Below are 23,572 nucleotides of genomic sequence, written 5' to 3'. Positions count from 1 at the left end.
CAAGAAGTCTGTGATATGCCTTATGGAGGGAATACATGTGTTAGATAAACTTAATTCAAGTAGGAGTTACACTGCTATTTGACCATGAGTTCAGTGTTATAATAAATAAAGTGTCTTCATTACAGAAATACACAGGAAACAGGGTTATATGTTCATGAGTTGACTTAACCCAGCATTTCCCTCAGGGGCAATGATTCAGTATTTGCTAATTCAGCATTCATGCAACTTTATAGAATATAAATATGTTAAATAAGGAGACAGGATAAATTTGACTTTGGGAACCAGCCAAAAAGTCACTTATGGCCAGGAGTGATGAGTTAGATGGTCAAGCTGAACAATATAGAGGTACGATTAGAAGTTTGATTAGTTCTATTAGATTCAAATGAGAAATTGGGGATAGGCAAATATAATTTAAAAACTGCATGACTCAGCTCAATGGCATTAATATTAATCACTATATTGATATAGAGACTTTTATTCTATAAACATATATGGGGTGCCAATGTTCCAGCTACACTCTGAGCACTGTGTTTTTCTATCTTTGCAATGGGAATAAAAAAGCAAGACTAATTTTTTTTTTTTTTTTTTTTTTTTGGGGTATGGGGCCCTTCCTCTGCCGTGGCGTGGCCTCTCCCGTTGCGGAGCACAGGCTCCGGACGCGCAGGCCCAGCGGCCATGCCTCACGGGCCCAGCCGCTCCGCGGCATGTGGGATCCTCCCAGACCGGGGCGCGAACCCGGTTCCCCTGCATCGGCAGGCGGACGCGCAACCACTGCGCCACCAGGGAAGCCCAGCAAGACTAATTTTAATTGGAATGACCATCTAGATTCCTACAAGTACTAAGATCCATTCTTTATATTCTTTACATTTGCAGCATGTGGTTTTCTAAAATTGCAGTTAAAATAAAAATTGAAACCATTTTACCCCCCATTTACAAAATTTATCCTTTTGATTTAAGAGGAAAGCAAATTGTTTTTTCTCAAGCTAATAAAAGCTCTGAGTTGTGTCTAAATCAGTAGTTTCCAAACTGAGTGTCCATTAGTGTCACACTAAGGGGTTGGGGGGGCGGGCGTTTAGGTCTCATCAAAAATAGAGATGCTGGGCTTCCCTGGTGGCGCAGTGGTTGAGAGTCCGCCTGCCGATGCAGGGGACACAGGTTCGTGCCCCGGTCGGGGAAGATCCCACATGCCGTGGAGCAGCTAGGCCAGTGAGCCATGGCCGCTGAGCCTGTGCGTCCGGAGCCTGTGCTCTGCAACGGGAGAGGCCCCAACAGTGAGAGGCCCGCGTACCGCAAAAAAAAAAAAGGAGATGCTGAGACAGCGTGCCCCTCTTTTGATAAACATCTCACTTCACTACCCTAAGTTTTCTAATATATTCCCCTTAGCGAACATGCCCAGGTTGAGAATTTTAATTTACAAGTTTTATTTTACCATCAGCCAGGCTGATGTTTTATAAGCTTAAGTGTTTACAGTGAAAACTTTTTTTTTTAATTTGCTAGATATAACAAAATTTTATTGTGTTCACTGCTGCTTTAGCCTGCCCTCTCCCTCCAGTTAAAGGATAATTTGTATAAAGCAGGGGTTGGCAAACATTTTCTCTTAAGGGCCAAACAGTAAATTTTTAGGCTTTGTGGGCCACACAGTCTCTGCTACAACTACTCAACTCTGCCACTGTATGGGGAAAGCAGCAATAGACAATAGGTCCTATTTTATGTTTATATTGTATGGGAAGGGATCATGACTTAGACTGTTTTGATCTCAGTAACTGTTGCCTTTACTTGCTGATTTAGCCTAATAATAAAAAGGCTATATTTTAAAATATTAAAAACTCAAACATTAAAACCCATCCATTTAAAATTAAATTATGCTTGAAATCCTACTTTTTCTTTTACCTGTAAATGTCCTCCTTTAAGCAATTACAGTACTTTGGGCTCATTGTATTTGGAGTTAGGCAGTCAATGGCCTAATTTTATAGCAGTTGGTGGATACTATACAACAGGTTGGCTTATTTTATACATGTCCTAATACTTAATATTTGGTAGGTAGCAATAAAGTCTTTGAATCATATTTTAGTCTCCACAGTAGCAGAGGTTTAATTATTTATGCCTTCACAGGTGCAACATATAAAGATATTTCATACTTAATGTTAGGTACTGATTTAAATTTAAAATAAATCATTTTAGGGACTTCCCTGGTGGTCCAGTGGTTAAGACTTCCAGGGGGCATGGTTCGATCCCTGGTTGGGGAAGTTCTGCATGCTGTGCAGCACGGCCAAAAAATAAAAAGTCATATTATTGAGTTGTAAACAGTTGGAGAGCTAAACAAACTTGCGAGATAATCAGTTTATTGCAGTCTTGCCTAAGAGCGTAACAGTTTGGCGAAACAGCAGCTTATCCTCTCCTTTCCTGCTTTACCTCTGGGCTACAATCATTTTTTTTCCCTCTACTACTTGTCTTACCCTGAGGAGCTGTTGGTTTCACTTTGGCCACAGAGTGCTCTCCTCTCTGGCCAGCCAGTTAAGTTTTCCAGGGGATTCTGATGCCTTCCCTAGCTACTTGTGAGAGGAGAAACTTTAGAAAAGAATAAAGTGAAAATCGCATAAATTCCTCATTTCCCAGTGTTGCTTTTACTTTCAACACTGTGAAAGCATATACTGAGTGAGCATGTGTAAATAGAACCATCCCCACTACTTTACCCTAAAAGTAAAGTATTAATTTGAAAAAGTCCTCACAAAAAGTCCCTTTTTTGCAGATGAAAAATGCTATGTTTTGTTTTTCAACTTTACTGAGATATAATTGACAATATTGTAAGATATTTAAAGTGTACATTGTGAAAATTTGATATATGTATACATTGCGAAAGGACTTCTCTGCTCTAATTGACACATCCATCACCTCACATATTTATCTTTTTTTTTTTAGCCGCGCCCCACAACCTGTGGGATCCTACTTCCCCAACCAGGGATTGAACCTGGGCTCTCAGCAGTGAGAGCTTGGAGTCCTAAACCACTGGACTGCCAGGGAATTCCCTCTATCTTTTTTAAAAATATAAAATGCTTCATGAATTTGCATGTTATCCTTGGGCAGGGGCCATACTAATCTTCTCTGTATTATGCCAATTATATGTACAGCTGAAGTGAGCACTGGAATACTATTTTATAAGTAAAAATGAACTTTTTGGGCTTCCCTGGTGGCGCAGTGGTTGGGAGTCCGCCTGCCGATGCAGGGGACACGGGTTCGTGCCCCGGTCCGGGAGGATCCCGCGTGCCGTGGAGCGGCTGGGCCCGTGAGCCATGGCCGCTGGGCCTGCGCGTCCGGAGCCTGTGCTCCGCAAAGGGAGAGGCCGCAGCAGTGAGAGGCCCGCGTACAGCAAAAAAAAAAAAAAAAAAAAAAAAAAATGAACTTTTAAAAAATTTCATTTTATTTTTGGCCATGCAGCATGGCTTGTGGGATCTTAGTTACCTAAGCATGGAGTCCGAACTACTGGACCACCAGGGAATTCCGAGAAATGAACTTTTCTTTAATATTCATTGGTTGAGATTTTGTTTTCCCTAAAGGTGCATGTCAGAGATGTGTATGTATGATATACTTAAGTTTATAGGTTAAGGTTTCTGAAAAGTTGGATCATAGCACTGGGAATTGGAAGGAACCTCTAGATCTACACTGTCTAATACAGTAGTCACTAGCCACATGAAGGTAAGTGCCTGAAATGTGGCTATCTGAACTGAGATGTTGTGTAAGTGTAAAATTCACGCTGGATTCTGAAGACTTAGTACAAAAAAAAGAATTTTAAAATATATTTTATTGATAATTTTTTATTGACTACATGTTACAGTGTATGCTATCTTAGATTTATTGAGTTAAATATATACATTATTAAAATTTCACGTTTCTTTTATTAAAATGTGGATTATAAAAATGTTTCAGTAACGTGGCTTGCATTTGTAGCTCACTTTATTTGTAGCTCACTGCTGGACAGCACTGCTCTAAGTTATGTGATCTTTCAACATAATCAAATACCAATTTACAACACCCATTTAAAATGACCTAGAAACTCTATAGTTTCTTTTGGCTTTCTGATTCAATATTGAAAAATATTGTACAGAACACTTTAATTCTTTTTTTTTTAATTAAAAAAAATTGGGGGGGGCCACGCTGCACGGCATGCAGGATCCCAGTTCCCCCACCAGGGATTGAACCCACCCCCCCTGCAGTAGAAGTGCAGAGTCCCAACCACTGGACCACCAGGGAAGTCCCAGAACACTTTAATTCTAAAATGTTAGGAAAGTATGAGATTAGCTCACTGTATATTCATTAGTCCTGTGGGAAGCTTTTCAGTGACTTCTTATAAAAGAGGGTTAGAAAGAAGGGCAAGTTATTATTGGGCTATTTTAGTAGGAAACTTTTTAATATCACCACAGAATAAAATCAGTTCTACACTCTCCAAAAAGGAAATGCTTTTTTAAAAGGCAGAAAATATTTCTTATGCCTGGGTATCTCCAGATAACTCTAGTATTTTTTATAAAATGATTAAAGCAGTTTTATTTTACTTACTTTTTTTAAAGGCATGTACTTTAAAAATTTGTTTTAATATTATTTTAAATCTTTTTTGGTAAATACTGTTAAATTGGTCAAATTGAATGTGTAAATTCTATTAAAGTGCTTTGTGCCAGGAAAAGTATTGTAAAATCAAGCAATGAAGGACTTCCCTGGTGGCGCAGTGGTTAAGAATCCATCTACCAATGCAGGGGACACAGGTTCAAGCCCTGGTCTGGGAAGATCCTACATGCCGTGGAGCAACTAAGCCCGTGCGCCACAACTACTGAGCCCACACCCCACAACTACTGAAGCCCGCGTGCCACAACTACTGAGCCCGTGTGCCAAGAGCCCATGCTCCACAACAAGAAAAGCCACCGCAATGAGAAATGAGAAGCCCATGCACTGCAATGAAGAGTAGTCCCCACAATGCAGGGGACATGGGTTCGATCCCTGGTCCGGGAAAATCCCACATGCCGTGGAGCAACTAAGCCCGTGTGCCACAACTACTGAGCCTGCGTGCCACAACTACTGAAGCCTGCACACCTAGAGCCTGTGCTCCGCAACAAGAGAAGCCACCACAGTGAAAAGCCTGCGCACTGCAACAAAGAGTAGCCCCCGCTCACCACAACTAGAGAAAGCCTGTGTGCAGCATCGAAGACCCAACACAGCCATAAATAAATAAATAAATAAATATGAAGTACACATATAGTACACCAAAAATTTTTAATAATTAAATAAATAAAAATAAAATACACAGAGTTAGAAGACTGGCACAAGAAAAAAAAAAGCAATGACACAGAATCAAAACTTGAAAACTTGGGAATTACTAATATAACTATAGTGATAAAAGTACTGGGAAATTTAGGTGGTATAGACTATTCCAAGGAGAATTATGATTGATAAAGCTCTTCTTCCTATCAACTTTTTAGGTTAGTTTGACATCTTTTACTGGTGCTCTTGGAAGCTTACAAATATTAATGAAATTTTTTACCTTAATAAGAGAATTAATTTCACTAGCTTACTAAGACAGCTAAAAAAGTAATTTCACTAGCTTCAAAGTAAATTGACACTTAAGAAATGAAGCAAGCTTTTGAATAAAGTTTATTTCAAAGACCTAACAAATTAGCACTTTTTGAAGAACATGAACGAGCAGTCATTAAGTAAAAAAATGACATTCAAAACTTTCAGCAATCTGACCATAACTTTTATCTGTCAGCTTCCTACAGTGAGCCTTCCTAAATCATACGATTTAATCTGACCATTCTTTTTGCTGTATCAAATGATTTTATGCTTTTTGCTTCTGGGCTTTGAGTTCTTGGTCCAAATCACAAACCCTACCCCTTGCTCTCTTTCTTTCTAAATTGTATCAATCTTTCAAGAGCCTCACTTTTTTTTTTTCTGAAACCTTTCCCATCCCCACCACTCTGCCCAAAATGAGCATATAATTAACATTTGTATAGTATTTTACTTTTTGTAAAGCCCTTTCCATATTGTCTCATTCTATATGTCAATCTAATGAAGTGGATGATGTTATTCATTTTGGAGAATAAGGGAATAATACCTGATTTTTCCAGAACTTTGTATAAACGCTGAGTAGCAAAACTAAGAATACTGGAACCAAATCCTCTCATTCCAAGTTTGATGCTCTTTCCTCTCTGCCTCAATGGTCCCTTTACTCCTATAATAGTTACATAACACCTATTTGGCCTTTAATTGTTTACTGACTTTGTATCAAACTAATTTGATTGTCAGCTATAGATTTGAAGGGATATGTACAGATTTGTATATGGGGAATGGGAATAAATGTTAAAGATGATGAGAGCTGAATACATCTCTTCTTGATAATAGAATCAAAGAGGTCATTAAGAACTCCTTACTGGCCCATTTGCTTTTCTGAAAGCATTATATTTTTTAAAGTATGATACCCAGACTTTCTTCTTTTCCTCTAGCCAAAATAACTACCTACCTTAGTGCCAAATTTTTAGTATAATTTCTAAAAGGGAACTAAAAAGAGAGGGCTTCCCTGACCACCCTGGCTAAAGTAGCCACTTTCCATCTCTGTCTTAGCAACATTTAAAATTTTTCTTTAAGGTACTTCAAATTATCTGAAATTTTATTATTTCTTTTTTAACTTGTTTATTGGTTGTCTTCTCCCACCAGAATATGAGTTGAATGAGAGCAAGGATGCTGTCTGTCCAGTTTATAGCACATAGTATGCACTCAGTAAACATTTGCTGAATGATTGAGATACTTATCAATGGAGAATGTTCCTTATGGGCATAGCCATCTTTTAAAACAAGTTTTGTAGTACCCATCAGATACTATAAAATGGGCACTCGGGGCTTCCCTGGTGGCGCAGTGGTTGCGCGTCCGCCTGCCGATGCAGGGGAACTAGGTTCGCGCCCCGGTCTGTGAGGACCCCACATGCCGCGGAGCGGCTGGGCCCGTGAGCCATGGCCGCTGGGCCTGCGCGTCCGGAGCCTGTGCTCCGCAACGGGAGAGGCCACAACAGAGGGAGGCCCGCATACCCCAAAAAAAAAAAAAAAAAAAATGGGCACTCACATGCTATTATTCACTGCCTAATTCCAAATTCAAGTCCAAACTACTGTAATTACCCAAAGAAGGACATTTATAGTTAAGAAAAAAGACAGGGTTTCCAGAACAGTTTAATTTTAAGTAGATGGCATTTAATGACTTAAAGACACTTGCCTTAAGTTTGCTTTTTCTGTTTTGTAACATGGATGGAGTAAGAAATGAATCTTTTCAAAATTTTTTAATTTTTTTCCCCTAAAGTTAAAGTTGTGTTTGTAACCATGACAAAATTTTTAGGTTTTATAACATGCTCAAAATTTGAAGCCTTTCCACAGGAATGAGAATATAGAATCTAAGTTCCAAACTAGCAGTCAAGCAATTTGCTATAAGAAATCTATGATAATGATTCCTCAGTGCTGGAAGGAGTTTTAGTAAAGTATAAAATGTAGAGGTAGGGCTTCCCTGGTGGCGCAGTGGTTGGGCGTCCGCCTGCCGGTGCAGGGGACGTGGGTTCGTGCCCCGGTCCGGGAGGATCCCACATGCCGTGGAGCGCCTGGGCCAGTGGACCATGGCCGCTGAGCCTGCGCGTCCGGAGCCTGTGTTCCGCAACGGGAGAGGCCATGGCGGTGAGAGGCCCGCGTACCGCAAAAAAAAAAAATGTAGAGGTAAAATATATTCTATTATTAGATGGCCATAGTTTGATTATATGTAATTATTTAGGTATTATCTAAAACGCAGGCCAAATATTAGGACACCAGTCTGGTAGTACTCCTTATGTTAATATTGGAACAATGTCTGTTTAAATATTGTTTAAAATATCTTAACTCGGGCTTCCCTGGTGGTGCAATGGTTAAAAATCTGCCTGCCAGTGCAGGGGACACAGGTTCAAGCCCTGGTCCGGGAAGATCCCACATGCCGTCGAGCAACTAAGCCCATGCGCCACAGCTACTGAGCCTGAGCTCTAGAGCCCATGAACCATAACTACTGAACTCACGTGCCACAACTACTGAAGTACGTGTGCCTAGAGCCTGTGCTCCGCAACAAGAGAAGCCACCGCAGTGAGAAGCCCGCACACCGCAACTAGAGAAAGCCTGCATGCAGCAACAAAGACCCAACACAGCCAAGAATAAATAAGTCAATTTTTAAAAAAAATTTAAAAATATCTTAATTCACTATTAAATTGCTAGCCATTAAAAAGCTCTTTGAAATCTTATCACTACTTTCAATATCAGATGTGTGTGCATATATATATAGATTACATATGAGAAAGCATACGGAAGTGTTTGATAAACTGTAAACTAATATATAAATGTTATTATTACAGAGAAGACATAGCACAGTTATTTTTTTAATACTAAGAGACTAAAATTCAGTGATAAAGGTCTGAAAAGGGAACATGGCAAGAGGCATGATCTTAGAAGATGCCTGAGTCCTTTGGGGGTGATTCTGGTAGTTACCCTAATGCTTTATACCAAGTAAAATTTCCTCAGTAAAGAGAGATGATTGGTCAATAGACCTCCAAGTGGTAGCAGAATAGTTTGTATAGCTTAAAATAATGAAAACAACTTATATGTATATGTCATTATATAAATTTTAGTGCTTTCATGTGTATTATTTGATTCTCACAATAACATTTGTGAGATAGGAATTCAGAGAAATTAAATGATTTGCCTAAATTACCTACTAAATGGCAGAGCTGAGATTAGGAACCAAGCGTTGAAATTCTTAGGTTTTTATTTATTATTTAACTTATACTTTAGACATTTGTAGCCCCTTTATGCTAGTCCACTAGTAGGAACTGAAGATTCAGTGATAAATAATAGTTTTCCCTAGGCATCTTTCAAGTAATATAGTATGATTGAGGTATATGAGGCAGCAACAGAAATCAAGGCTGGAGGGATTTTCTGACTCTCAAATCAAAGATATATATTTTAAAAATATAAACACAACTTTTTATCCATTTATTTTTAAATTGACAGGGTTTATTTTTTGGATCAGTTTTATGTTCACAGCACAATTGAGTGGAAGGTACAAAGATTTCCCATAAACCTCCTGCTTCTACACATGCATAGCCCCCCTCCATTATCAACATCTCCCACTAGATGGAACGATGAACTTATATTGATACATTAGTATCACCCAGAGTCCGTAATTTACATTAGGTTTCACTCTTGGTGTTGTACATTCTATAGGTTTGGACAAATATATAATGACATTTGCCTACCATTCAGTATTATACTGAGTAGTTTCACTACCTTAAAATCCTCTGTACTACACCTATTTATCCTTCCCTTTCCACTAACCCCTGGCAACCACTGATCTTTTTATTGTCTCCATAGTTTTGCCTTTTCCAAAATATTACATTGTATGTAGCCTTTTCAGACTGGCTTCTTTCACTTAGTAATATGCATTTAAGTTTCCTCCATGTTTTTATATGGCTTGATAGCTCATTTCTTTTTATTTTCTTGTTTTTAAATTTATTATTTTTTAAACTCATTTCTGTTTAGTGCTGAATAGTGTTCCATTGCCTGAATGGGATTTTACCACAGTTTATCTATTCATCTACTGAAGGACATCTTGGTTGCTTCCAAGTTTTGGCAATTATGAACAAAGCTGCTATAAACATTCATGTGCAGGTTTTTGTGTGGATATTGGTTTTCAACTCCTTTGTGTAAATACCAAGAAGCACGATTACCAGACCACATGATGGATGTATTTTTTTGTAAGAAATCACCAAACTGTCTTCCAAAGTGGAAGACATTCCTGTCATCAATGAAAGGGAGTTCCTGTTGTTCTACGCCAGCATTTGGTATTGCCAGTGTTCTGGGTTTTGGCCATTCTAGTAGGTGTGTTATGGTATCTTATTGTTTTAATATGCATTTCCCTGATGACATACATTATGGAGCATCTTTTCATATGCTTATTTGCTGTCTGTATATCTTCTTTGGTGAGGTGTCTGTTAAGGTCTAAAAAACGTTAACCCATTTTTTAACTGAATTGTTTGTTTTCTTATTGTTGAGTTTTAGTTCTTTATGTATTTTGGATAACAGTCCTTTACCAGATATGTCTTTTGAAATATTTTCTTCCAGTCTGTGGCTTGCCTTTTCATTCTTTGACAGTGTCTTTGTCAACAGAAAATTGTAATTTTAATGAAATCCAGCTTATGAATTCTTTCTTTCATGAATTGTTCCTTTGGTATCATATTTAAAAAACATTGCCAAACCCAAGGTCATCTAAATTTTTTCCTATGTTCTAGGAGTTTTATCATTTGCATTTTACATTTACGTCTGTGATCCATTTTGAGTTAATTTTTGTGAAGGGTATAAAGTCTGTATCCATATTCATTTCTTTGCAAGTGGATGTCCAGTTGTTCAAACACTATTTGGAACCTTTTTTCCTTATTGCCTTCATTCCTTTGTCAAAGATCAGTTAACTATACTTATATGAGTCTATTTCTGGGCTCCCTATTCTGTTTAATTGACGTTTTTGCCTTTCCTGATCTACTGTTCTTTCACAAATACCACACTGTCTTGATTACGGTATTTGAAATACACTGCATTTGAATACAATGGATGCTACCTATATGTTGTCTTAATGATTCTAAATTTAACAGAGAGTCAAGATGAGTAAGTAGAAAATAACTGGAATATTTGGAAAAAGCCATTTCTTCTTAGTTGGATAGCTCTTCTGTGAGTGGATGTGTATGCTTGTAAATAAGGGCATTTTGTTTTACATATTGTCTAGTAATCATTTTTCCAGGAAAAAATTCTTCTAGTTCATATGATGAAATCATTGTTATCATTACAGTAGTTAACACTTGCACGGACTGCACTATCCACACTTAAGTGCATCACACATTTATCTCATTTAATCCTCATAACAGCCCTGCAAAGTAGGTATTAATGTTAATCCTATTGGACAGATAAGGAAACTGAGGCACAGAACGGTTAAGTCCAAGGCCACACAACTAGTAAGTGGTGTTGCCAGGATTCTAATACAGGCAGTCTGTCTCCAAAGTCTGTGCTTTTACCTACTACACTGTCAATATTCCCTGATGCACCTTAGCAGACTTTATAACCACTATTCAAATATCTCAAGCACTGTTAACAAGGTATAAAAGAGCCTTAGTTTGCGTATTCTTGGATAAGAAGTATCAGGGAATGGAAGTCATAGTTTACTAATATTAATACTAAATGAGAAATTTCAGTTCTGAATGTACCGAGTTAAGAACTAAATATTGACAGAAAAAGTTTTCAGCAGGAACATCGGTAAACTATTAGAAATCATTTGTATTCAAGTATTGCAGTGATGATCTAAATTTTAATAGTAATTTCTTCTGAGACTCTAGAAGGCTTACTGTCTTTCTCTGTACTAATTTTATTGTAAACTGAGAAATGATTTGTGAATTGAAGAAATAAAACTTACTTTTTTATTGTCTGTGAATAAAGCCAAAGTAGAAGGTGAAGATGGTATCAGTTGAATGACTAGTTATATACTTTCAGGGGTTTTTTTGTAGTTAAAATACTATTATCTTTAGCTCTCATTATCTAAACATGTTTAATATTTAAACTGGTGATAAAATCAGAAAGGACATATACTTCTGTAAAAATAATTTATCTGTACTTATTAAAGCATAATATCCCAAATAAGGACATTTTATTAAAGTTATTGAAAATAAAATGTAATGTCATTAGAATATTTACTTAATTCTGGCCCTCGACTCCCTAAGAGTGATACACTTCCCTCAAATATATTATTAAGCACAAAATTTTGTTGCTATTAACTTTTATAAACAAAATAATAAACATACTTAAGTTTTATGATTTTATTGAAAAAATTAAAATCATTTCTTTAAAATACATTGTAACTTGTCCTTCAGTTAGAGATGAACCACCTCTACCCCAGCATGAGAACTTGACCTTGTAAACTGTAAACATTAAAAAGAAGAATCTCATTCTTTGTAATTTTCTTTTAATAAAGGGAGGAGAATTGTTTGCATGGAATAATCTCATCAATGTTTGATTAATAAAAATAAAAAAACACAAACACTAATTTCATATCCTTGTTAAAAATATAGCAGCCTTAAAGAAATTAAAGAAAAAAAAGGGTGTTCCTAACTCATTAGTTTTTGTTCTCTTCAAATTTTCTGCCACACGTACACATAACTATAAAATCAAATAAACACTGATTTATGTGATTTTTAAACAGTGTTTCAAATAGACTATTATTATGTAATTTTTTTGGTTTTGTTTTTATTTTTACTTTTAAAAGCACACTTATTAGATGAGCTTTGCTTACATGTCTGCTCCATTTTCCCTACAGGCTGCCATTACTCTTTGCTTTACACACTCTATTTTTGTCATGATAATTATTTACAGGGGTGACAATTGGTCTTGCGCCCCCCCATCCCCCCCAAAAAAACAACCCACATTCATCTCAAACAAACTTGGATGAAGAAGATTGAATGTAAAGTGATTGTGTAATGGATTTTCAACTTTTAAGTGTATGTAAGAGTAAAATGTCTCTCAAGTACTATGTCGTGTAATAATGACCACATTGATCCATTACCCTATTGCGTGTAATTGCAATGGGTATATTTGTATACATAATTTTTTCTTTGAATTATTTTCTAAGAAATTTCCAGGTATGATTTTTACAGTGCTTCTAAAATCATTTTAAATAACCATTCCCAAATGTTTGAAAGAATTATTTACACTGCTCATTTTACCAAAACCTAGCTAGATTATTTTACCAAAACCTAGCTAGATTATTTTACTATTTAAAGTCTTAAAATTATAATTTCTTCCTTATTAACTTGGAATTTCCAAGTTGAGGGGAATTCTTGCATTTCAACACTACTACTATAATCCTTTTGTGTGCTTATGATATTTGAAAAAATATAAAAATCCTTTATCACCGTTCTCTATGTGTGAAGAGCCAGATTTCTTTCCATTTGTTAACATGTAATGCATTTTTCAGAAAAGTGAAAGATCTAGCCTTTGGGTTCTGCAATCAGTTAATATGTCAAGTCCTGATAATATTTCTAGCCCTCTAAAAATGATTGAATCAGATAAGAATCTGGTTTTTTTAGTTCCCAGCATTACCCACCAGAACAATTCAGAATTTTCATATTACTATACCAGTGTTCTTTGGTAATATTTAAAGGAACTCTCTTGGAAATTAATTCTAGAATAGATTATTTTTATTATATTTTTACTCTACTCTCAATGCTGATAATTGCACTGGATTCCAACTTGCAATATGCTTTTTTAAAAAGCAGGAGTCTTAGGGCTTCCCTGGTGGCGCAGTGGTTGAGAGTCCACCTGCCGATGCAGAGGACACGGGTTCGTGCCCCGGTCCGGGAAGATCCCACATGCCGCAGAGCGGCTAGGCCCGTGAGACATGGCCGCTGAGCCTGTGCATCCGGAGCCTGTGCTCCTCAACGGGAGAGGCCACAACAGTGAGAGGCCCACGTACAGAAAAAAAAAAAAAAAAAAAAAAAAGCAGGCGTCTTAAGGTGACTTTGGATATTAGCATTTTTACTTAAGTTTTCTGGATTTGAAAGTTTATCTTTTGACATTGACTGTTCCTTGGTGGGACTAAAAAAATTTGCTGAATAGCTGACAAACCTCTGTAACCTGTAAGTAGGCTAGATAAATACGATACCTTTCTATACCAAGGTGTTTTTATAGAGTTTTGAGAAATAGTAAATCCTAGCTGTCAAAATGCACAAAGAGGAACATTATGAAAGAATTGCTGAATCATTAACGTAAGGCTGCTTGGTGTATAGAGTAGGTGTTCCCATATTTTTAAAGGTTAACATGTGATCATCACCTTTTCATTATACTCTAAACATACATGTACATTTACTTTTTCTCATAACTGTTCTTTTTTCTTTTAATTTTACAGACTTAAGATATTCAATACAGTGCTCTGTACAGTTCTTTTGACATTTTCTTATGTCACACTAACATTTAGCAGGGATTACCTAAAGTGGTATGATAGGAAGGTTTTGTTTTGTTATTTATTTATTTTTGGCTGCGCTGGGTCTTCGTTGCTGCACTCAGGCTTTCTCTAGTTGTGGCCAAGTGGGGGCTACTCCTCATTGCTATGCACGGGCTTCTCACTGTGGTGGCTTCTCTTGTTGCAGAACACGGGCTCTAGGCACACGGGCTTCAGTAGTTGTGGCATACGGGCTCAGTTGCTGTGGCTCGCAAGCTCTAGAGCGCAGGCTCAATAGTTGTGGCACACAGGCTTTGCTGCTCTGCGGCATGTGGGGTCTTCCTGGACCAGGGCTCGAACCCGTGTCCCCTGCATTGGTAGGCAGGTTCTTAACCACTGTGCCACCAGGGAAGCCCAGGAAGGTTTTTATTTTATTCTTTTTTCTTTCTGTGTTTTCCAAAATCTTCAGTGAGCATTTATATTTATAATTAGGGAAAATGTGTTTTTAAAAGAAAAAATATATCTCATGCCTCATAAATAAGATATCCAGATTTTAAGCTGATCCAGTTAAAGTCTTAAAAGAAACATGAGTTTTTACTGTCTGTAACCTGATACTTTCTCCTATCTTTCCTGAAGCAGAACAAAAATTCTTTAAATAGTGACCCTAGGAGTGGGGAGGGCAGATCTCATTCTGTTTTAGCTGAAGTAACTAAAATCAGATATGAAGCTTTCAGAAGTTATTAGTTTGCCTGAACTATTAACTCTTGTATACTACAAAAAAAAAAGTTAAAATCATCAGCTAAAGTCATATTTAAGTCCTTTACTGACTTTAAAACCTTGCTTTTGATATTTATGATATGTAGACTTTTACAATGCCAAATTCCTGGCATTTCTGATTGATAGACCCTAGGAATTTTGAAAATGACACAAATTATTTGACAATTTTAATTTAAACAAACATATTTTAGTATTGTATATCTTACATTTGAATAACTTGAAGTTGAAATTAAAATACCTAAAATAAGTATTTTATTTGTATAATAGCTTTAACTTATTTTAATGGTAAGATACTTAATGGCTATAATGATTTTTTTGTTGCTTTTTTACCTAGAATGGAGTAAATAAATGTGTAGTTAGGACATTCTGTGCTGAAATATTGGTTTCTTAATCCACTTGGCCTCTTAAAAAGGACATAAAAATGGTAGAGCCAGAAGGAAAATGAATAGTTAATCGTGGAGGAGGAGAAAACCTAGCTCAATACTTTGACTAGAGGCAGCTGGGGAAGTGACGTCCTGTAGCATTTGCTGTTCTAGAAAGTACAGAGACACGTAGTGAAAATGGGAGGATCTAGAAGGAGGCCGTCTCCTGTGTAGTGTATATTTATCTGTAAGTGAGCTGTTGGGGAAGGAATTAAATACAGAGACACTGTCTGCTTGCTGCCTTAAGACAGCGAAGCTGAATTGCTGATTTGCTTTAACTTTTAAAATACCCAGCTTATTTTTCTTAGAATCATTGTATTGCTAAGACTGGGGACGCTGTTTTCTTTCACAAAGGGAATCTAAGTTCATTTCAAGGCATTCGAAATGGGGAAAGACTATTATTGCATTTTGGGAATTGAAAAAGGAGCTTCAGATGAAGATATTAAAAAGGCTTACCGAAAACAAGCCCTCAGATTTCATCCAGACAAGAACAAATCTCCTCAGGCAGAGGAAAAATTTAAAGAGGTCGCAGAAGCTTATGAAGTATTGAGTGATCCTAAAAAGAGAGAAATATATGATCAGTTTGGGGAGGAAGGTAAGTATTCAGTGTACATCTTTCTGTTTCTCCAGCTCTGTCTCTCTTTTTTCTCTCTCAGCCTTCTGGTTATTAAATTAAATTCTCTGACATTTCAAAAGTAGAAAGACAAATAATGGATGAAAACAAGATTTCATCTCTGATCATATGAATGAATGTTACATAGCTATGAATGAAATGTATTTGCCTTTTTTTGGATTTTGACATTTTGTAATATGTATATTCTACCATTAGATTTATAATGTTAACATTATATTTGAAAAGAATCCTTAAATTCCCATACCCATTAAGAAATTGTGTCAAAAGTCTTATGCAACCTGTTTTGTTTTCTAATGAATTTTCTGTCAGAACCAATAAAGATTCTTCAGTCATTTAAAATCTTAAGATTGGCAGTTCAAATTCTGGGTAGTTTATATTTTATTCACGAAAACAAAAGAAGTTTTTTGCCTTTCTTATGGCAAAGCTAGTTTAAATTAAACAGGACAGAATCGTCTCTCTGAGAAGCCGAAGGCCCAGGCATTTAGCTGTAGTTGTTTTTGGCATTCTGCCTGGAGAGGAAAGAATTTTCCTGATGTCATAAAATACCAGAACAAGTTTTTAGCTTAATTGTAAACAGTAATTGTGTGCCAAGAAAATGAGATCTCAGAAATACATTTTTTTTACCTAAAATGGCCACCTAGTTAGAACAATTATTGATTTACTTTAAGGTAACATTATTTCTTTTAAAATTTTACTATCTAGGTATAGAGGAAGGCATGTTAACTTCCCTTTCCTCTCCCTGCCACACTTTTGTTTCTTGGATTGTGAGATGAGAAACTAGTTGAATACAGTAAATGGGAATAATTGAAGATTATCCTTTTATCATTCTGGATTTTAAAGTGTTTGTCCATCATCTCCATATAAATGTAGCTATAAAGTAAGACTATTTTAAACTGCTAATTTAACACTTTAATTTCTACAGGTTCTGGGATTTTCAACGTTTTATATCAGGACTAAGTTGTTTAATTACTAATTTTTCTCCCCAGATGTTCTTTTAAAAATCATTGTAGTTATGAAAACTTTTTTCGGGTTTTTTTGCTTCCTTTATTGCATTTAATGTTAAATTTTCCTAATTAGAAATATATCCTAAAGTATAGTGAAGTAGCGACTGCTTATTTTGAGTTAAAACATTAAATTTAGATAAGCAGGGTGATTGTGTAGAGGGTTTTTTGTTGTATTTTGTTTTTGATCTGAGTTGCCCCAAATTGCAGCTTCTGCTGCCTGTTTTGGTGTGATGAGGACCTGCAGTGTCAGGTTCTTACAAAGTAAATATTGAAAAAAGCAAATAGTGGGCAGTTCAATCCTGTTGGTTCCTTATGGCCATACTACTCAAAATACTATGATTTGGTTCTTCTCAAAACCTAAGCAGGATTCTGAGATACTACTAACCATATACTACTCTTTCTGAAGAAGTTATTTTGTAATTTTGTAAAGAAATCTACAAACATGGAGTAACACAATAAATTCCCATGAAAAAACAAATATCCAGTGATTTAATCCACATCTCACAAATAGCTCAAATCTACCTATAACTAAACCATAAGATTCAGTGTTTACTAAGGATATTTGCAGAATTTTCAAGTCACCAAATGATACATTTTTCTTGGCTTAATATTACCTCTTAATAGTGTTTTTCTTGGGTGATATTTCTCCAGTTTGATTTTTACTGAGCATCATCAGTGAGTGAATTTAAAAAAAAACTAAAACAGGATCATCTGTGTACCCCAAATCTTTTTGTTCTTGACTCAGGTAATTGATATAAGCAATAGAGGTAATAGGGAAGAATAAGTTTTTTAAAGCATTGAAATATATTATTCAGAAATATCATTCTCTAGTTATGTTACTTTAAAATACAGTTAAATGAAAGTTATTCGATTATGTTTTAGAAATTATCTTCCTTTACCGAAAGCATTATATTTACTTATCCTTTATATAAAATACCTCGTTACGTATACTGTTAAAATGTGGGAAAATATTTTTGTGTCTTTGCCTGTCATTGATCTGTTTGTGCTTGCAGGCCTGCTTCCATAGCCCTATGTGTTTCTCTAGAAGTAACATAATAATTTTAGGACTGTGGGGCCATTACTAATTTACCTGATATACTTTTTTCCCCCAATTATTGCATTCTTTTGCAAGGCCTGAGACTGTGGAAATAAGGAACCGTGAACTGAGAATTGTATGAGTTGAACATGCTAATTTATATATTTAGGACCTAACAGAACCAGTGATCCCAGTATATTTGTGTTTTGAAAATCTCTAATATCCACAATTTTATTTTTAAAAAATTTTTTTATATCTGCTTGGTTGTGTTTATTTTATTTTATTTATTTATTTATTTATTTGGTTGTGTTGGGTCTTTGTTGCTGCTCGTGGGCTTTCTCTAGTTGTGGTGAGCAGGGGCTACCCTTTGTTGTGGTGCTCAGGCTTCTCACCGCGGTGGCTTCTCTTGTTGCGGCGCACGGGCTCTAGGCGCGCGGGCTTCAGTAGTTGTGGCACATGGGCTCAGTGGTTGTGGCTCGTGGGCTCCAGAGCGCAGGCTCAGTATTTGTGGCGCACGGGCTTAGTTGCTCCGTGGCATGTGGGATATTCCCGGACCAGGGACTGAACCCGTGTCCTCTGCATTGGCAGGCAGACTCCTAACCACTGAGCCACCAGGGAAGCCCCTCTAATATTCACAGTTTTAAATTCTGGGTTTTTTAAAGGTTGGATAAAAATAGAGATGTTTTGAATTTATCATATGACCCAGCATTTCCACTCCTAGGAATCTGTAAAAGATAAATGAAAATATAGGTCCATAGAAAGACATGTACGTGAGTGTTTACAGCAGCACCATTTGTGATGGCCCCAAATGAAAAAATCCGAAAGTATCATCTTTAGTGAATGGATAAAGTGTGTTGTATATGTATACACACACACACACACAAATACTACTTAGCGATTAAAAGGACTGATTTAATAAAACATGTTACTAAATGGAATAACCTCATGAACTATGCTAAAAAAGTCAGATGTAAATGACTACATATTCTGTTACTCCATTTATATGAAATGCATGGATAAGGCAGATTTATAGAGAAAGACAGCAGATCATTGGTTGCCTAGGGCTAGAGGTGGGAGCAGGGATTAACTACAAATAGAAATGAAAGAACTCTTTGGGTTGATGGAAATGTTTTATAACTGGATTGTGGTGATGGTTGCACAATTCTACAACTTCACTAAAACTACTGTATATTTACAACGGGTTAATTTTATTGTATGTAATAAATAAAACTATTTTTCCATATAGAGACATTTCTCCATAGTTGAATCATTTGAAAACAAAAAACAGAACTACAGAAATTGAGAATTGGATTTTGATCCAGCCTCTCCCCTAAAGTTTTAGGTTTAGTTCTGAATTGTTCCGTGATGTAAACAGAAGTTTATATTAAAAGACTTAAAAAAAAAAAAGATTTTCAATAACACATTTTCATAGTAGTCTAGTTTTCTAACATTTCTTTTTCCTTGTGCTTTCTTTTTTTATTGTTTATGTTTTACTCAATAACTTAAATACTGAAAGGTAGTATTTATATGACCAAATTTGTGTTTAGGATATTAATCTTTATACTAGCTTGCAGCTTCTGTTCTTTATATAGTTAATCAACTGAATCTTTTTATTTACTATATATTTTTTAAAATGAGTAAATTGTATTTTTATGAATCAAAGCTGTCTAAAGAATTTCATTATGCTAGTTAACTCTGTAAGTATTGTTATAAATCTGGGTTTTTACATATTAGATCTCCTTAAAGAAAGTTTTTAAAGTCCTATAATTTTTTTTCTTTGAAATCCTAATTCTTCTCTAATGCTGCTTCTTTTGATAAACTTTTAATCAACTAACTAATGGATATCATTGTTATGGATAGTATCCCAGACACATAATTGTTTCTGGATTGCAAATTGGTTGATTGGTTGTTTTTTAAATAATAGCTGTCGTTACAGCATAGGTAAATGTTGACTCTGGGGTGCATTTCTTGCTCACAAGAGTGACGATGGTGTCTAGAAAAAATTTTGGATAGCAGAGGGAATCTAGCTGAATATTAAAATTTTCCATGAGCAGTCAGAATATATGTAGTAAAGAGTTGACTGTGTAGTTGACGACAGGATTGTTACAATTCAAGTGCCGGGCAATGCAAGTGATACTTGCATAATAATTCATGTTGTATTGGTGTGAATTTTCGTAGGATTTTTCTCAGTCATAGAGGATACGTAGTTGACTGTTTAGTGTCAAAGCTGCATTGTTGGCTGTTAGCTTTGATAAACGTCACTTCAAACAGTGTGTGAATCTTCTCAGGGACTCTGTAATCCTGATTGAGTTACCTTTTTTGGCAGAGGAAGGAAGGGCTTTTAGGGAAAAGCCAAACCCATGATGTAATAACTTAAAATGTTATTCTTTCTTTTCATGAATCCATTATAGGTCCAAAACATTTAGATTTTGTCTTGTAGAGGGTTAGATTGGGCAGGCTAATTCACTCAATTTACTTTATTAACTCTGTTAAATTATTATACTCTATTTGTAGGATGAAAGATGAAGTGATTGAAATAATTTAGCATTGGTTTAATCACATTAGTAATGACCTTGAGTTATATGATATGTATATATCATTTTTAAAAATCTGCCACTAGCTTTTTTTAACATTTGGAGTTATAACTATACCACTAAAATTTATAAAAAGAAGTTTTGGATGAGCTGTGTGTTAAAAGTTCTTGTCCTGCTTGTACTTGTCATTCTGATTTTACAAGGCATATCCCTGAGTGCTATTTGGATATATCATTCAATACATATATTGACAATTTTCAAAGTGTTAGATTTCTTTTTTTGTCTCCAGATTTCTATTCACGGATGAAGGTAAAAATTTAAACATCAGCTGACACTGTTGGATGACGTAGAGTACATGTATACCTTTTAGTGGAAGTTGCCAAATAGAATAAGACACGTAAAACTCTGTGAAATCATGCTGACTTCAGTAGAATTTTTTATTATTAAATTCTCATATATGTGTATGTGTGATTATACTTTATATTGTTTTTGTTTCTGCCTTTTCTCAAATATCTTGACACTCAAAAGACATTTTAAAGTTTCTTTTCGGAGACTTTAAGAATTAGTTCACTCCCTTTATTCAATAAACATGAGCGGGGCTTCCCTGGTGGCACGGTGGTTGAGAGTCTGCCTGCCAATGTGGGGGGCACGGGTTCGAGCCCTGGTCTGGGAGGATCCCACATGCCGCGGAGCAACTGGGCCCGTGAGCCACAACTACTGAGTCAGCGCGTCTGGACCCTGTGCTCCGCAACAAGAGAGGCCGCGATAGTGAGAGGCCCGCGCACCGTGATGAACAGTGGCCCGCGCTCACGGCAACTAGAGAAAGCCCTCGCACAGAAAAGAAGACCAAAAATAAATAAATAAAAATAAATAAATAAATAAATATGAGCGCCTGTCATTTTCAGACCTGTATGCATGAGCAATGCAAAAATGAATAAAATGTATTTCTTGCCCTCAAATTGGTCGCTGCTTGAATATATTGGGATCTCTTAGTTTAATTCTCTTGAATTTTTTTTTTTACAGTTTCATAATTTTTATATTCTTTTCCTGCTTGTTTCCATGGTCAGGAATGCCCATAAGACTCATTCAGAAACTTTGCTGATACTGTAATGATATAAATCCTTGTCAGTATTGATCCCTTAAAAGATCACTATACTGTTGTTCTGTGGGTTTTAGTAGACTCTTCCTTCAGTATGTAGGAGAAAATGCTACTTCAAATATGTAATCTCTCGTGAGCTAGTTATTACTTAGTTGAGCTTAAAGAAGAGTATCAAAGGGTCACTATCTTGGGGTCTGAAGCAGGTTGTCCATAATAGACAGAAATAACCAGCCCAAAGGCCTTACATGTCAAAAGAGTTCACAGCTCATGATTTCAGTCTTCTTTTCACATGCTGTTGAAATTAATGCTATCACATGGTATGCCTAGATAAAGAATTTCGTTATCTAGGATAGGATAACAATTTTAGTGTCTAAAATTCTTTTTCATAGGGTTTTCTGTTATTAGAATTTTTTCCCTTTCTGCCACAAATGAGTTCTATTTAATTCTTAAACAGTGAAAGGTGATCTGAAATACGGGTAGTTAGTAAAAATACGGTATTTTATATTATTGATTTGTGCTCACTGATTATAATGGTACGCAAAGATTTAGGTTACGTATTTTGCATTGATTACTGAAGACCTTTCAATTGACATTTTTTATTTTTTATTATTATTATTTTTATATTTTATTGAAGGATAGTTGATTTACAATGTTGTGTTAATTTCTGCTATACAGCAAAGTAATTCAGTTATATATATATATTCTTTTTAATATTCTTTTCCATTATGGCTTATCACAGGATATTGAATACAGTTCCCTGTGCTATACAGTAGGACCTTGTTGTTTATCCATCCTATATATACTAGTTTGCATCTGCTAATCCCGAATTCCGAATTCTTCCCTCCCCCACCCCTTGAATGACATCTTTTAAAAACTTAAATTTATATACTTTAGGTTATCAAACCAGTAGCTTATGAGATAAGAGGTTCCCGATTTTTATTTCTTTTCTTTTTACCTGTGGAACAAAGACTCAGGAAAAAATTATCATTAAAGATGGGGTTTGGAAGAAGAATTTGAAAGATAAAAATTTAACTTAGGGTGGAATGATTGGAAGTTATGTAGCTGTTCTGTATTCAGTTATAATGGCATTTCTGGCCAATATTTATAAATAGCAACCTAAGTTAGCCAAAGTTTATTAGTAATACAGTTGTTGAAAGTTTAACTTTCAAGAGTTGTAAGCATTTTTCTAATCCTTATCTCTTCATTTAGGGTTGAAAGGAGGAGCAGGAGGTACTGATGGACAAGGAGGTACCTTCCGGTACACCTTTCATGGCGATCCTCATGCCACATTTGCAGCATTTTTCGGAGGTTCCAACCCCTTTGAAATTTTCTTTGGAAGACGGATGGGTGGTGGTAGAGATTCTGATGAAATGGAAGTAGATGGAGATCCTTTTAGCGCCTTTGGATTCAGCATGAATGGATATCCAAGAGACAGGAATTCTGTGGGGCCATCCCGCCTTAAACAAGATCCTCCAGTTATTCATGAACTTAGAGTATCACTTGAAGAAATATATAGTGGTTGTACCAAACGGATGAAGATTTCTCGAAAAAGGTTAAACCCTGATGGAAGGAGTTATAGAACTGAGGACAAAATTCTCACCATCGAGATAAAAAAAGGGTGGAAAGAAGGTACCAAAATTACTTTTCCAAGGGAAGGAGATGAAACACCAACTAGTATTCCAGCAGACATTGTTTTTGTCATTAAAGATAAAGATCACCCAAAATTCAAAAGGGATGGATCAAATATAATTTATACTGCTAGAATTAGTTTACGAGAGGTAAGTTGGTAGGACATAGGATTCTGAAAACAAACAATTATGCATGTGATCTTAGGGCATTTATCTAAATAATAGCTAACATTAATTTTATGTTTACTGCACATTATTTTTTTTAATTATCATAAGAACCCTCTGAGGTAGTACCACTATTATACCTCATTTATGGATAAGATTATACTTTCTAAGTTTAGTTATTTATACTAACAATTTAAATCACAATTTTTTTTTTTTTTTTTTGTGGTAAGCGGGCCTCTCACCGCTGTGGCCTCTCCCGTTGC

The 23,572-nt window shown here is 35.9% G+C and overlaps 1 protein-coding gene and 1 pseudogene across 1 annotated transcript in view; one reads left to right on the top strand and one right to left on the bottom strand.

Moving 5' to 3' along the window:
- Positions 1-3,039: 3,039 nt before the first annotated feature.
- LOC112063910 (uncharacterized) lies at positions 3,040-3,139 on the bottom strand (annotated as a pseudogene).
- A 12,250-nt stretch (positions 3,140-15,389) lies between these two features.
- The window catches only part of DNAJB4 (DnaJ heat shock protein family (Hsp40) member B4), a 10,755-nt gene continuing 2,572 nt past the window's right edge, over positions 15,390-23,572 (top strand). The window contains exons 1-2 of the mRNA XM_007113230.4: positions 15,390-15,804; positions 22,726-23,294. Of these exons, the coding sequence (XP_007113292.1) occupies positions 15,594-15,804; positions 22,726-23,294 (780 nt within the window). The 5' untranslated portion in view covers positions 15,390-15,593. The remainder of the gene's footprint in view (positions 15,805-22,725; positions 23,295-23,572) is intronic.

The sequence above is a fragment of the Physeter macrocephalus genome, chromosome 4 (assembly GCF_002837175.3).
Source record: "Physeter macrocephalus isolate SW-GA chromosome 4, ASM283717v5, whole genome shotgun sequence".
NCBI lineage: Eukaryota > Metazoa > Chordata > Mammalia > Artiodactyla > Physeteridae > Physeter > Physeter macrocephalus.
Note: the sequence above shows the minus strand (reverse complement) of the source record. Positions and strands in the feature narration are given on the sequence as shown.